Raw genomic sequence first — 14,580 nt, 5'->3', positions numbered from 1 at the left:
AGGGGCTGTCGATAATATGGGATGGGGGGATGAAACTAGTTGATGTTCTGGAAAGGCTGGCCCCTCTTAGTTTCAGGACTGAAACCATCTGGAGTTTCTAGGCTTCTGGAAAGTTACCCTTGTACATGGAATCTTTGTAGAATCTTATATAATGCTCTAGGCATTCTTTAGTATTTGCAGGAATGGTTTTGGCTGGGGTTTGGCAAGTTATAATAGTAGCAATGTCTAACTGAAGTTTGAATAAGAATGACCTCCAGAGTAGCCTCTTGACTCTATTTGAACTCTTTCAGCCACTGATACCTTATTTGTTACTCTTCTTTCCCCCCTTTTGGTTAGGATGGCATTGTTGATCTCATGGTACCAGAGCCAAACTCATCCCTGGAAGTCATCTCCCATACCACCAGGGAGACTTTCACCCCTGGATGTCATGTCCCATGTAGTGGAGAAGGCAGTGGGTTTTCTTGCAGAGTTGAGCACAGAGACAGAGAGAAACCACATCTAAGCAACAAAAGAGGTCCTCCAGAGGTGACATTTAGGTATACCTATAGGTAGGCTAAGGTTCTCTGCTACATACATAAGCTTCACAAGAACAAGCCTCAAGATCAAGGGCTTGGCCTATTGATTTGGGTGTCCCTAATGTTTCTGACACAGTATCAGGGGTTTCCCTGGTGGTAAAGCTTAATAGTTCCATATTGTTTATATCATTCTTTGCCAATACTTTTTGATTATCTGTTTAATATACTCTGGGATATATCTAGGCATTACATTGAGCCGTACATGATTAAAAAGCTCTTATTCTTGGGCGGGCCACAGTGGCTCAGCAGTTAAGAATGCTTGCCTGCCAAGCCTGAGGACCCGGGTTCAATTCCTGGTGCCTGCCCATGTTAAAAAAAAAAAAAAAAAAAAAAGCTCTTATTCTTATTCTGGGTTCCCTATGTTTAAATGATCTATTTAGACAGTTTAAATTAGATTTTGTGCAACTGAAAATTTAGGTTCTAGACAAAAAAAAATCTTTCTTCCTTTGGTCTCAGAGAGTAGATAAAATTCTAAAATATAGGTAATGTCTTCCTCATGCTTGTATTCTGAATTACCTTAATCCTGCCCTGATCGGCTTTGTTCTTATCACTGAATACCAGGTTCTAAGTGTATAAAACAGCCCCTCAAAATCCAGAAATAACACATACCACTCCATATTAAATGTGGCTGCTGTAAGAGATTGCAGTCTAGTTCCAAGTTTTCTTGTAAGTATTTTCTAAATGAGATCATACAATATTTGCTCTCTTGTTTCTGGTTTATTTTGCCTCGGTCAACTTTCTTTTGCTTAGTGTTTGCATTGTATATTTTTCCACCCTTTTATTTTTAACCTATCTATACTTTGAGTTATGTGGGTCTCCTACGAACATAGTTAATTCTTGATTTTTCATCCACTATGACAATTTTTGCCTTTAAATTGGGTTCTATAAACCATTTACATTTAATGTGGTTATGGATATAGTTGGATTTAAATCAGTTGGATTTAAGTCTACTATTTCATTCTTTGTTACCTCTGTTCTTTACCCTTTTTCCCCTTTACCTCTTAATGTTTTTTAAAAAATGGAGTATTTTTGGTATTCCAGTGTATCTCCCCTCTTGGTTTATTAGCTATTTTCTGGGGGAAGTCACATACACTTAGTGGCCATCTCCCAGCTCTTTGCTATCTCCAAGCTTTTCCCTCTTGCTTGGTTACACTCAAGTGTTTGTTATGTTTCCATTCTAGTTTTCTTGGGTGCAGGTATGCATTATGTTTGTTTTTTTTTTATTAATTAAAAAAAATTAACTAACAACATTTAGAAATCATTCCATTCTACATATGCAATCAGTAATTCTTTTTTTTTTTTTTTAGCTTAGATGCAGCTTCATTCAGTGTTTTAACATGATTACTTTACAATTAGGTATTATTGTGCTGTCCATTTTTGAGTTTTTGTATCTAGTCCTGTTGCACAGTCTGTATCCCTTCAGCTCCAATTACCCATTATCTTACCCTGTTTCTAACTCCTGCTGGACTCTGTTACCAATGACATATTCCCAGTTTATTCTCGAATGTCCGTTCACATCAGTGGGACCATACAGTATTTGTCCTTTAGTTTTTGGCTGGATTCACTCAGCATAATGTTCTCTAGGTCCATCCATGTTATTACATGCTTCATAAGATTATTCTGTCTTAAAGCTGCATAATATTCCATGGTATGTATATACCACAGTTTGTTTAGTCATTCTTCTGTTGATGGACATTTTGGCTGTTTCCATCTCTTTGCAATTGTAAATAATGCTGCTATAAACGTTGGTGTGCAAATGTCCGTTTGTGTCTTTGCCCTTAAGTCCTTTGAGTAGATACCTAGCAATGGTATTGCTGGGTTGTATGGCAATTCTATATTCATCTTTTTGAGGAACCGCCAAACTGCCTTCCACAGTGGTTGCACCCTTTGACATTCCCACCAACAGTGGATAAGTGTGCCTCTTTCTCAAGTGACTTTTCTTGAACCCATAAGAGACCTGAAGTCACAAGGCAAATAATTAACCTGAAATCCAGAGAGAGGCAGGGACCCTGTTACTAACGCCTGCTGGACTCTGTTACCAATGACATATTTCAAGTTTATTCTCGAATGTCCGTTCACATCAGTGGGACCATACAGTATTTGTCCTTTAGTTTTTGGCTGGAACAATCAGTAATTCTTAATATCATCACATAGATGTATGATCATCATTTCTTAGTACATTTCATCGATTTAGAAAAAGAAATAGCAAGACAACAGAAAAAGAAATAAAGAGATAATATAGAGAAAAAAATAAAAAATACAAAAAAATATATAAAAACAAAACAAAACAAACAAAAAAAAACTATAGCTCAGATGCAGCTTCATTCAGTGTTTTAACATAATTACATTGCAATTAGGTAGTGTTGTGCTGTCCATTTTTGAGTTTTTGTATCTAGTCCTGTTGCACAGTCTGTATCCCTTCAGCTCCAATTACCCATTATCTTACCCTATTTCTAACTCCTGATGGTCTCTGTTACCAATGACATATTCCAAGTTTATTCTCGAATGTCGGTTCACATCAGTGGGACCATACAGTATTTGTCCTTTAGTTTTTGGCTAGTCTCACTCAGCATAATGTTCTCTAGGTCCATCCATGTTATTACATGCTTCATAAGTTTATTCTGTCTCAAAGCTGCATAATATTCCATCGTATGTATATACCACAGTTTGTTTAGCCACTCGTCTGTTGATGGACATTTTGGCTGTTTCCATCTCTTTGCAATTGTCAATAACGCTGCTATAAACATTGGTGTGCAAATGTCCGTTTGTGTCTTTGCCCTTAAGTCCTTTGAGTAGATACCTAGCAATGGTATTGCTGAGTCGTATGGCAATTCTATATTCAGTTTTTTGAGGAACTGCCAAACTGCCTTCCACAGTGGTTGCACCATTTGACATTCCCACCAACAGTGGATAAGTGTGCCTCTTTCTCCGCATCCTCTCCAGCACTTGTCATTTTCTGTTTTGTTGATAATGGCCATTCTGGTGGGTGTGAGATGATATCTCATTGTGGTTTTGATTTGCATTTCTCTAATGGCCAGGGACATTGAGGATCTCTTCATGTGCCTTTTGGCCATTTGTATTTCCTCTTCTGAGAGGTGTCTGTTCAAGTCTTTTTCCCATTTTGTAATTGGGTTGGCTGTCTTTTTGTTGTTGAGTTGGACAATCTCTTTATAAATTCTGAATACTAGACCTTTATCTGATATGTCGTTTCCAAATATTGTCTCCTATTGTGTAGGCTGTCTTTCTACTTTCTTGATGAAGTTCTTTGATGCACAAAAGTGTTTCATTTTGAGGAGCTCCCATTTATTTCTTTCTTTCTTCAGTGCTCTTGCTTTAGGTTTAAGGTCCATAAAACCGCCTCCAATTGTAAGATTCATAAGATATCTCCCTATATTTTCCTCTAACTGTTTTATGGTCTTAGACCTAATGTTTAGATCTTTGATCCATTTTGAGTTAACTTTAGTATAGGGTGTGAGATACGGGTCCTCTTTCATTCTTTTGCATATGGATATCCAGTTCTCTAGGCAACATTTATTGAAGAGACTGTTCTGTCCCAGGTGAGTTGGCTTGACTGCCTTATCAAAGATCAAATGTCCATAGATGAAAGGGTCTATATCTGAGCACTCTATTTGATTCCATTGGTCGATATATCTATCTTTATGCCAGTACCATGCTGTTTTGACCACTGTGGCTTCATAATATGCCTTAAAGTCCGGCAGCGTGAGACCTCCAGCTTCGTTTTTGTTTCCTCAAGATACTTTTAGCAATTCGGGGCACCCTGCCCTTCCAGATAAATTTGCTTATTGGTTTTTCTATTTCTGAAAAATAAGTTGTTGGGATTTTGATTGGTATTGCATTGAATCTGTAAATCAATTTAGGTAGGATTGACATCTTAACTATATTTAGTTAAGTTTATTTATTTAACTTATTTAAATAAGTTAAGACTATATTTAGTCTTCCAATCCATGAACACGGTATGCCCTTCCATCTATTTAGGTCTTCTGTGATTTCTTTTAACAGTTTTTTTGTAGTTTTCTTTGTATAGGTCTTTTGTCTCTTTAGTTAAATTTATTCCTAAGTATTTTATTCTTTTATTTGCAATTGTAAATGGAATTCGTTTCTTGATTTCCCCCTCAGCTTGTTCCTTGCTAGTGTATAGAAACACTACAGATTTTTGAATGTTGATCTTGTAACCTGCTACTTTGCTGTACTCATTTATTAGCTCTAATAGTTTTGTTGTGGACTTTTCAGGGTTTTCGACGTATAGTATCATATTGTCTGCAAACAGTGATAGTTTTACTTCTTCCTTTCCAATTTTGATGCCTGGTATTTCTTTTTCTTGTCTAATTGCTCAGGCTAGAACCTCCAACACGATGTTGAATAATAGTGGTGATAATGGATATCTTTGTCTTATTCCTGATCTTAGGGGGAAAGTTTTCAATTTTTCCCCATTGAGGATGATATTAGCTGTGGGTTTTTCATATATTCCCTCTATCATTTTAAGGTAATTCCCTTGTATTCCTATCCTTTGAAGTGTTTCAACAGGAAAGGATGTTGAATCTTGTCACATGCCTTCTCTGCTTCAATTGAGATGATCATGTGATTTTTCTGCTTTGATTTGTTGATGTGGTGTATTACATTAATTGATTTTCTTATGTTGAACCATCCTTGCATACCTGAGATGCATCCTACTTGGTCATGATGTATAATTCTTTTAATGTGTTGCTGGATTCGATTTGCTAGAATTTTGTTGAGGATTTTTGCATCTGTATTCATTAGAGAGATTGGTCTGTAGTTTTCTTTTTTTTTAATATCTTTGCCTGGTTTTGGTATGAGGGTGATGTTGGCTTCATAGAATGAATTAGGTAGTTTTCCCTCCACTTCAATTTTTTTGAAGAGTTTGAGCAGAGTTGGTACTAATTGTTTCTGAAATGTTTGGTAGAATTCACATGTGAAGCTGTCTGGTCCTGGACTTTTCTTTTTGGGAAGCTTTTGAATGACTGATTTAATTTCTTTACTTGTGATTGGTTTGTTGAGGTCGTCTATTTCTTCTTGAGTCAAAGTTGGTTGTTCATGCCTTTCTAGGAACTTGTCCATTTTATCTACATTGTTGTATTTATTAGCGTAAAGTTGTTCGTAGTATCCTGTTATTACCTCCTTTATTTCTGTGAGGCCAGTGGTTATGTCTCCTCTTCCATTTCTGATCTTATTTATTTGTGTCCTCTCTCTTCTTATTGTCAGTCTTGCTAAGGGCCCATCAATCTTATTGATTTTTCTCATATAACCAACTTCTGGTCTTATTGATTTTCTCTATTATTTTCATGTTCTCAATTTCATTTATTTCTGCTCTAATCTTTGTTATTTCTTTCCTTTTGCTTGCTTTGGGGTTAGTTTGCTGTTCTTTCTCCAGTTCTTCCAAGTGGACAGTTAATTCCTGCATTTTTGCCCTTTCTTCTTTTCTGATATAGGCATTTAGGACAATAAATTTCCCTCTTAGTACTGCCTTTGCTGTGTCCCATAGGTTTTGATATGTTGTGTTTTCATTTTCATTCACCTCAAAATATTTGCTAATTTCTCTTGTAATTTCTTCCTTGACCCACTGGTTCTTTAAGAGTGTGTTGTTGAGCCTCCACGTATTTGTGAATTTTCTGGCACTCTGCCTATTATTGATTTCCAATTTCATTCCTTTATGATCTGAGAAAGTGTTGTGTATGATTTCAATCTTTTTAAATTTGTTGAGACTTACTTTGTGACCCAGCATATGGTCTATCTTTGAGAATGATCCATGAGCACTTGAGAAAAAGGTGTATCCTGCTGTTGTGGGATGTAATGTCCTATAAATGTCTGTTAAGTCTAGCTCATTTATTGTAATATTCAAATTCTCTGTTCCTTTATTGATCCTCTGTCTAGATGTTCTGTCCATTGATGAGAGTGGCGAATTGAAGTCTCCAGCTATTATGGTAGATGTGTCTATTTCCCTTTTCAGTGATTGCAGTGTATTCCTCATGTATTTTGGGGCATTCTGGTTCGGTGCATAAATATTCATGATTGTTATATCTTCTTGTTTAATTGTTCCTTTTATTAGTACATAGTATCCTTCTTTGTCTCTTTTAACTGTTTTACATTTGAAGTCTAATTTGTTGGATATTAGTATAGCTACTCCTGCTCTTTTCTGGTTGTTATTTGCATGAAATATCTTTTCTCAACCTTTCACTTTCAACCTATGTTTATCTTTGGGTATAAGATGTGTTTCCTGTAGACAGCATATAGAAGGATCCTGTTTTTTAATCCATTCTGCCAGTCTATGTCTTTTGATTGGGGAGTTCAATCCATTAACATTTAGTGTTATTACTGTTTGGGTAATACTTTCCTCTATCATTTTGCCTTTTGTATTATATATATCATATCTGATTTTCCTTCTTTCTACACTCTTCTCCATACCTCTCTCTTCTGTCTTTTCGTATCTGACTCTAGTGCTCCCTTTAGTATTTCTTGCAGAGCTGGTCTCTTGGTCACAAATTCTCTCAGTGACTTTTTGTCTGAGAATGTTTTAATTTCTCCCTCATTTTTGAAGGACAATTTTGCTGGATATAGAAGTCTTGGTTGGCAGTTTTTCTCTTTTAGTAATTTAAATATATCATCCCACTGTCTTCTAGCTTCCATGGTTTCTGCTGAGAAATCTACACATAGTCTTATTGGGTTTCCCTTGTATGTGATTGATTGTTTTTCTCTTGCTGCTTTCAAAATCCTCTCTTTCTCTTTGACCTCTGACATTCTAAGTAGTAAGTGTCTTGGAGAACGCCTATTTGGGTCTATTCTCTTTGGGGTGCGCTGCACTTCTTGGATCTGTAATTTTAGGTCTTTCATAAGAGTTGGGAAATTTTCAGTGATAATTTCTTCCATTAGTTTTTCTCCTCCTTTTCCCTTCTCTTCTCCTTCTGGGACACCCACAACACGTATATTTGTGCGCTTCATATTATCATTCAATTCCCTGAGCCCCTGCTCAAATTTTTCCCTTCTTTTCCCTATAGTTTCTGTTTCTTTTTGGATTTCAGATATTCCATCCTCTAGTTCACTAATTGTAGCCTCTGTCTCTTTAAATCTACCATTGTAGGTTTCCATTTTTTTTTTCATCTCTTCTACTGTGTCTTTCATTCCCATAAGTTCTCTGATTTGTTTTTGCAGACTTTCCATTTCTTCTTTTTGTTCATTTCTTGCCTTCTTCATGTCTTCTCTCAATTTATTGATTTGGTTTTTGGAGAGGTTTTCCATTTCTATTCGTATAGTCAGAATTAGTTGTCTCAGCTCCTGTATCTCATTTGAGCTATTGGTTTGTTCCTTTGACTGGGCCATATCTTCAATTTTCCTGGTGTGATTTGTTATTTTTTGCTGGCGTCTGGGCATTTACTCAGATTTCCCTGAGTGTGGTACCCAGCAGGTTGAAAGACTTTCCTGTGAAGTCTCTGGGCTCTGTTTTTCTTATCCTGCCCAGTATGTGGTGCTTGTCTGTCTGCGGGTCCCACCAGCAAAAGATGTTGTGGCTCCTTTAACTTTGGAAGACTCTCGCTGCTGGGTGTGTGGTGGAGACAGAGGAAAGGTTGTAGGTTGGTTTTAATGGCTTCAAATTGTGAAGTCCTGGGATCTGAATTCCTTGAGAGATGGATTCCACCTGAGTTGTGTTTCACCCCTCCTGCGGGGAAGGTTCAGGTGGTAGAGAGCCCTGAAAGCAGCCTGTTTCTGCGTTCGGGGCAGTTGCTACCTGTGTAATCCCAGCACTGAGCCCAGAGGCAATGAAGCCTCTGTAGAAACAGCCACAGAAGGCTCTGTTTCGCCCCCTTTCCTCTTTTTCAGTTAGCCCAATAGGCAACTTCCGCCTTGATCAGTTTCACCTGACCTGAGGGCCTATTTTTAGTAGTCAGAAGTTGTTCATTAATGTCACTATTGGTGTTAGGTTGGGCTCAGTCTCTACTACTGTTGGAGACTCTTTCCTTTCCCTTCGGGAAGTCGCCTGTGGGGGAGGGGCGCTGGCCGCTGCGGCTTGGGGGACCACTGATCCGAGGCTCCCAGCCGGCCCGGGAAGCCGTGTGTGTGGAAGGGGCTCCGGTCGCCGGCCGCCACGGCTTGGGGAACCGCTGTTCCGAGGCTCCCAGCCAGCCCAGGAAGCGACGTGTGTGGGAGGGGCTGTGGTTGCCGGCCGCCGCCGTTTGGGGAACCGCTGATCCAAGGCTCCCAGCTGGCTTGGGAAGCCGCGCGTGGAGGGAGGGGCTCCGGTCGCCGGCCACTGCGGCTTGGGGAACTGCAGATCCGAGGCTCCTAGCCGGCCCGGAAAGTCGCATGTGGGAGGGCTGCCGCAGCTTGGGGAACCGCCAATCTGAGGCTCCCAGCCGGCCCGGGAAGCCACGTGTAGGATGGTCACCGCGGCTTGGGGAACTGCCGATCCGAGGCTCCCAGCTGGCCCTGGAAGCCGCGCATGGGAGGGCCTCCGGTCGCCGGCCGCCGTGGCTTGGGGAACCGCCGAGCCGAGGCTCCCAGCCAGCCTGGGAAGCCGTGCGTGGGGGAGGGGCGCCGGCCGCCACAGCTTGGGGAACCGCCGATCCGAAGCTCCCAGCCAGTCCCGGAAGGAGGGAGGGAGGGGCTCCGGCCGCCAGCCGCCGCTGCCCGGGGAAGCGCGCGCCTCTCGGGGACCTCACCGCAGCGGAGTCTCTTAACTGGTCCAGCCGTTCCAGAATGGGGTACACTGTGTGTCTGGTCTCTGTCATGGCTCCAGGAGCTGTTCTGTACTGTTTCTAGTTCTTTATTAGTTGTTCTGGAGGAGGAACTAAGACCCGCGCACCTTACTAAGCCACCATCTTCTCTGGAAGTCCACATTATGTTTTTATTTTGCAAGAGACTGCAGGCAGCCTGGAGGAGATGTTAAAGCTTAAACCAAACCCAGTTGCTTACCAGGGTACAAAGGTTGCTCATTGGCAGGGTTCCCTCCTCATGGAAGGTATTTAAGCCTTGCATTCAGGCCATGCAGGTATCCTCAACTCTAAAACGGAGAGAATCATGTGGAGATGCTGAGCAATTGGCCTCCCCTGAGCATCAGCCACAATGGGGCCCTCATCTGCAGCACAAAGCAGTGTATACAGAGCTGCTATCCACTGACCCTGACCCAAGCATTTGGCCCCTCTGGGGAACCAGCCACGGTGGGATCTTTTTCCCTGCATTTTTCAACACTTTCTGCTGTGTAAGTAGGACTTCTTGGAGATATATGGTTGATTCCAGGTGTATCACACTTTGTCATACCACAAGGCAAGGAAGCTACCAGTACCACTAGGGTCATCACAATAGGACTCAGAAGCCAACTTATAAAGCAGTCATTTTCTGGGAGAGTCTGTTTTGCCTGAGCCTGATTTAGGGTCATATTTTCACATTTCTTTTCATATCTAGTATTTTTTTTTATTGGAAGCTAAACTTTGTAAATTTTGTGTTATTGAGTGCTGGATTTTATTATATTCCTTTAAAGAATGTACAGAGGGTAATATTTTGCACTTATCTCTGGCCTTGAAAGCATCTTCAAGTTGGCTTCTGAGTCCTATTGTGATGACCCCCGTGGTACTGATAGCTTCCTTGCCTTCTGGTATGACAAAGTGTGATACACCTGGAATCAACCATATGTCTCCAAGAAGTCCTGATTCCTTCTAGTGGGAAATGGTCATTTTAGTTCACAGGTTGTGTGCTAGGGTGCTTATGGTCACTGGTCTTATTATTTTCCAGGGAAAGAGTTAGAACAGGGGTTGATAGACTTTTCCTTAAAGGGCCAGATAGTAAATATTTTAGGCTTTGAGAGCCACATAGTTAGTTGCAGCTTTGCAAGCCACATAAGTTAGTTGCAACGCTGTTGCACCTATTCAGCTCTGCAGTTGTAGCTCAGAATGACTGTGGCTGTGTTCTAATAAAATTTTATTTACAAAAACTGGTGTTAGACTGGATTTGGCACATGGCCTATTGTTTGTTGACCACTCTTTTACATTTATAAAAAATAGTTTCATAGTAATTCTACAAATATTATTCCTACTAGTATAATTAGAAAAACATGATAAGATTTCTTTGTAGTTCTTTATTCTTAGATATATCAGACAAGGACAAAATACTTCTATTTTTTAAAGTGACTTGAAATAATTTTTTTCACTTATTTATGCTACCAATTTGCTCTGCTAAGTTCATTTATTTAATTTTGTTTTTTTTGCCAATACTTTTTATTTAATTTTATTATACAATTATGTAAAAAATTTATATGGGTCTAAAGTCAGATTGTAAAAAAAGGTACATTCAGAGAGGCCTAGCTTCAGTCTCTGTTCCCTTCATGCTGTTTTTTTCCTTTTCCTTTATGCTGTTGTTTTTATTCAATTTTGGTCTATTCTTTATAGAAAATATTTATAACTAAATATGAACATATATTCGTATATATCCTCTTTCTTAGATAAAATTTAGCATACTAAATATAGTTTGACAGCTTGATTTTTTAAGTATGAGAAAAATGTATAAAACTTTAGTTTATTAAACATGAAAACTTAGTTATCATGAATAATTTTCTAGAAAAATACTAATGGCTAACACTGACATAAGAAATAAATAAATTTAAATAGTCCACTCACCTCACAGAGAAAATTCAAACAACCATTTAACTCCTGAAAAGAAGCAATTGGTTTTATTGATGAGTTAAATGAAATCTAAAAGAAAATAGAATTCCTAAAACTTATTCTTACATGGAAATATGTGGCATTGCAAGTAAATTCTTCATTTGGCAAAATGAAATATAAAATGTTCCCATATATTTTTACTTTTTAAATGATTATTCATTGTTCTAACATAAGAAAGATTATGAGACTTTTATACAGACATTAAGAACTTTTTACTAAAATTCATATTTATATTAACATAAGCAAGAGATGAATTATTTAGCATGATTCCTTTTCTTGAAACTTGCTTTCTCCTCAAATCCATATAATAAGAAACTTTTAAAATATTAACGTATTATCAGAAACCATATTTTTTCTTAATTCTGAAAACTTATTAACCAGATTTATCCTAAGAAGAGAAATATTATTTTTAAATAAACAGAAAAACAATTGTATCATCATTTTACACTTTTATTGTTAGTCAAAATAGAAAGCAGCATGAGCATTCTGAATACTCTGAGGGAAATTTTGGACAGCTTTTAAACCTGTAAAGCTGTAGGATATGAATAAAAATTGTCGTTTATCCATTGATTTGAACTAAGTAAAATATCAGAGCAGGGCTGTAATACAGTAATGTTAAATATGAATAAGCTGTTTCATGTCTTTGTGTTTTCACTCTCGTACAAACCTATCAGTCCCCAGAAACTTTATAAAAATTAGAAAAGGTTATAATAACATTAATATGTTATAATAGTTATACTTAGCTGTCAATGACTCATCTCAACTATGATTTAAAGATGAAAATCTATTCAAGGTGTTTTTTAGCTTTAAATATTTTTGTTGTGAATTTGCATATTTATTCCAGTACTACATTCAAAAGTCACGTATTAAAAGTGTTTCAGTTTGCTAAAGCTGCCAGAACGCATTATACCAGAAATTGGCTTTTATGGAGAAGATTAAGTTATAAGTTACAATACTAAGGCCATGGAAATGTCCTAATTAAGGCATCAACAAGAAGATACCCTTCACTGAAGAAAGGCCAAATGCCAGGTTCCTCTGTCACTTGGGAAAACACATGGCGACGTCTGCTGGCCTTTCTCTCCTGGGTTGGTTTCAGAATGTCTCGGCTCCTATAGGTCCTTCTAGCTTCTTCTGGGGTGTTTACTTTCTTCAAGCATCTGTGCTTTTCTCCAAAATGTCTCTCTCTTAAAGGACTCCGGTAAGCAGATTAAGACTGAGTGGGCAGGGTCACATTCTCCATGGAAATAAAATAATCAAAACATCACACCCAGCAATAGGTCTGCCCCCACAAGACTGAATTAAAAGAACTTGGCTTTTCTGGGGGTACATGACAGTTTTAAAACAGCACAAAAGATAATGAGAACCCAGGAACAGCATGATTCTTCTTAGATCTTATATGATATAGACAGGATATGTGTAAATTTTGAAACCTGGATCATGGCCAAAGACTGTTATAATTTGTTCAGTGGAAGTCAGTTCCACTCAATAGTGTTAAATGATAATACTATTTGTCAGATTTGCGAATGGTAAGTCACAAAATTGTCATTGAGAATGACAGAAACTAAGTGGTTCATTCTTATGAATATTTTCCTGAAAACCTCTTTTTAAGTTTTTAATACTTTCATAATCTAGGATCACTGAAACCATCCACCAATTAGACAGCCCTGGCTGGATGGCAGTAAGGTTTGGTAATTACCAATATTAAACTTATTTTTTTTAATTTATCACTAACCATGTTGTACATTTATATTTAATCTTATATAACTTGTCTCCAAGTGAGACCGACAAAATAAAAAATAAAGGACTATACAACATACAGGTTCTCTTTGTGCTTCCCTACAGAGATACATGACTATACACAACTAAGCATGTGGCAGCACAGCCCACTAGTCAGTGAGAGACTTGACTGCAGGATGTCTGGACGGGGTATACCAGTGATTTCTAGGACCTGAATTTTAAACAATTTGAGGGATGCTTAAGAAAAAGAATTTTACATTTTTAATATAAAATTTGATACTGGAAGCGGCTTCATGGTAAATTGGCCAGTGCCTCTGGCACATGGTAAACACCCATAATTATTAAATAGATGTTTTTAAATTAATTTAATGAATATTGATTCAATTTGAAGTCAGGATGAGTTGAAGGGCATGACTACCCTGGTGGTGGCCTTTTGCAGTCTCTTTAATGAAGTATGATTTGACATTTCCTTAACCTTAGTTAATCTCAACATGTCCTCTATTCTTGTATGTGCTGGCTGCTGAAATAAATGACATGGGAAAGAAATATACAGCTTAATAGTTTTTGTTTTCTTTAATCATGTAGAATGTAACCATTCCCCAGAGTTCAGTGAACTCATTTAATTGTATAAATCCAGCATTTAAACTAAAGCTAAAATTATCAAAAAGTTAGACAACCAACGAAGGCAAAGGTCAGTCAATTGGTAAGTGATATAGAAATTAGATATGTCTTGCATTAGGTCATAAAGGCTCATGAACTCTGTCAGACTGGGAGGCATGGAATTGTAGAGATATATTCTCTATAGCATTTGCTGAAGGCCACATCAGATATATATGAATAGTGAGGAGGCCCACCAATGTCTCAGTGTATAGACTATATAGTGTCTTTCCAGGCAGATTAGTAAATAAAGATCTCTGTGGTAGAGATTTAGTGTCAACCTTAAAACTGTTAAAGTTCATCCTTTCAAAATGATTGACCCCAGTACTAAATCTGAGTTTATACAGTGCTTAGCATAATATAATATACAATTTAATTTTGAACATTCTCCCATAGATAATAAAACTTCATGAAGGAAAATGGCAACCAAGGTTTTTATTTCCTTACAAAACTGAGTATGTCAAACATTTTTTTGAAGGCTTTTATTTTTCCATAAAGACCTAAAATAATTTATTTAAATAACTGCCTTTAGTTATAGTTATGTTCTACAGTTCAGGAATATTTGCTTATATTAGAAAAGAAAGTGAGAAAATTAGAATATAAAAAAAAATGCAGCTTTCCTGTCTGTATCGTTATCTGAACAATGTTTCTTTCAAAATCTCCTTTGTAACTTGACCAAGATTCACTTTGGTTTAATCTTTTATTTGCTTTGCTTCCAAAGGACATCTATTACCTCGCACTAGATAAGGGTGAATTGGCACTAGCTGAAGTGGCAAGAAAAAGAGCTAGCGACATTGATGTCGAATCAATAACGTCTGGAGTCGGTAAGAATTAATGCTGGGTTTTAAAAAATGCTTTTTGTTTCAATCAATACTTATTTGGTATAATTTCTATTTATGTTTGGAGGACATGGTTGGTTAATTTGA

The 14,580-nt window shown here is 37.8% G+C and overlaps 1 protein-coding gene across 10 annotated transcripts in view; it reads left to right on the top strand.

Moving 5' to 3' along the window:
* WDPCP (WD repeat containing planar cell polarity effector) overlaps positions 1-14,580 on the top strand; it is a 486,016-nt gene that overhangs the window by 303,787 nt on the left and 167,649 nt on the right. For all 10 annotated transcript variants that reach the window (XR_013164298.1, XM_077134369.1, XM_077134366.1 and 7 more), the window contains one exon: positions 14,376-14,478. Coding sequence is in view for 9 of the 10 variants with exons in the window: in XM_077134369.1 (XP_076990484.1) it covers positions 14,376-14,478 (103 nt within the window). In the remaining variant the exon portion in view is untranslated. The remainder of the gene's footprint in view (positions 1-14,375; positions 14,479-14,580) is intronic.

Source organism: Tamandua tetradactyla, chromosome 17 (assembly GCF_023851605.1).
Source record: "Tamandua tetradactyla isolate mTamTet1 chromosome 17, mTamTet1.pri, whole genome shotgun sequence".
NCBI classification, from domain to species: domain Eukaryota; kingdom Metazoa; phylum Chordata; class Mammalia; order Pilosa; family Myrmecophagidae; genus Tamandua; species Tamandua tetradactyla.
This window is presented reverse-complemented; position numbering and strand designations above follow the sequence as displayed.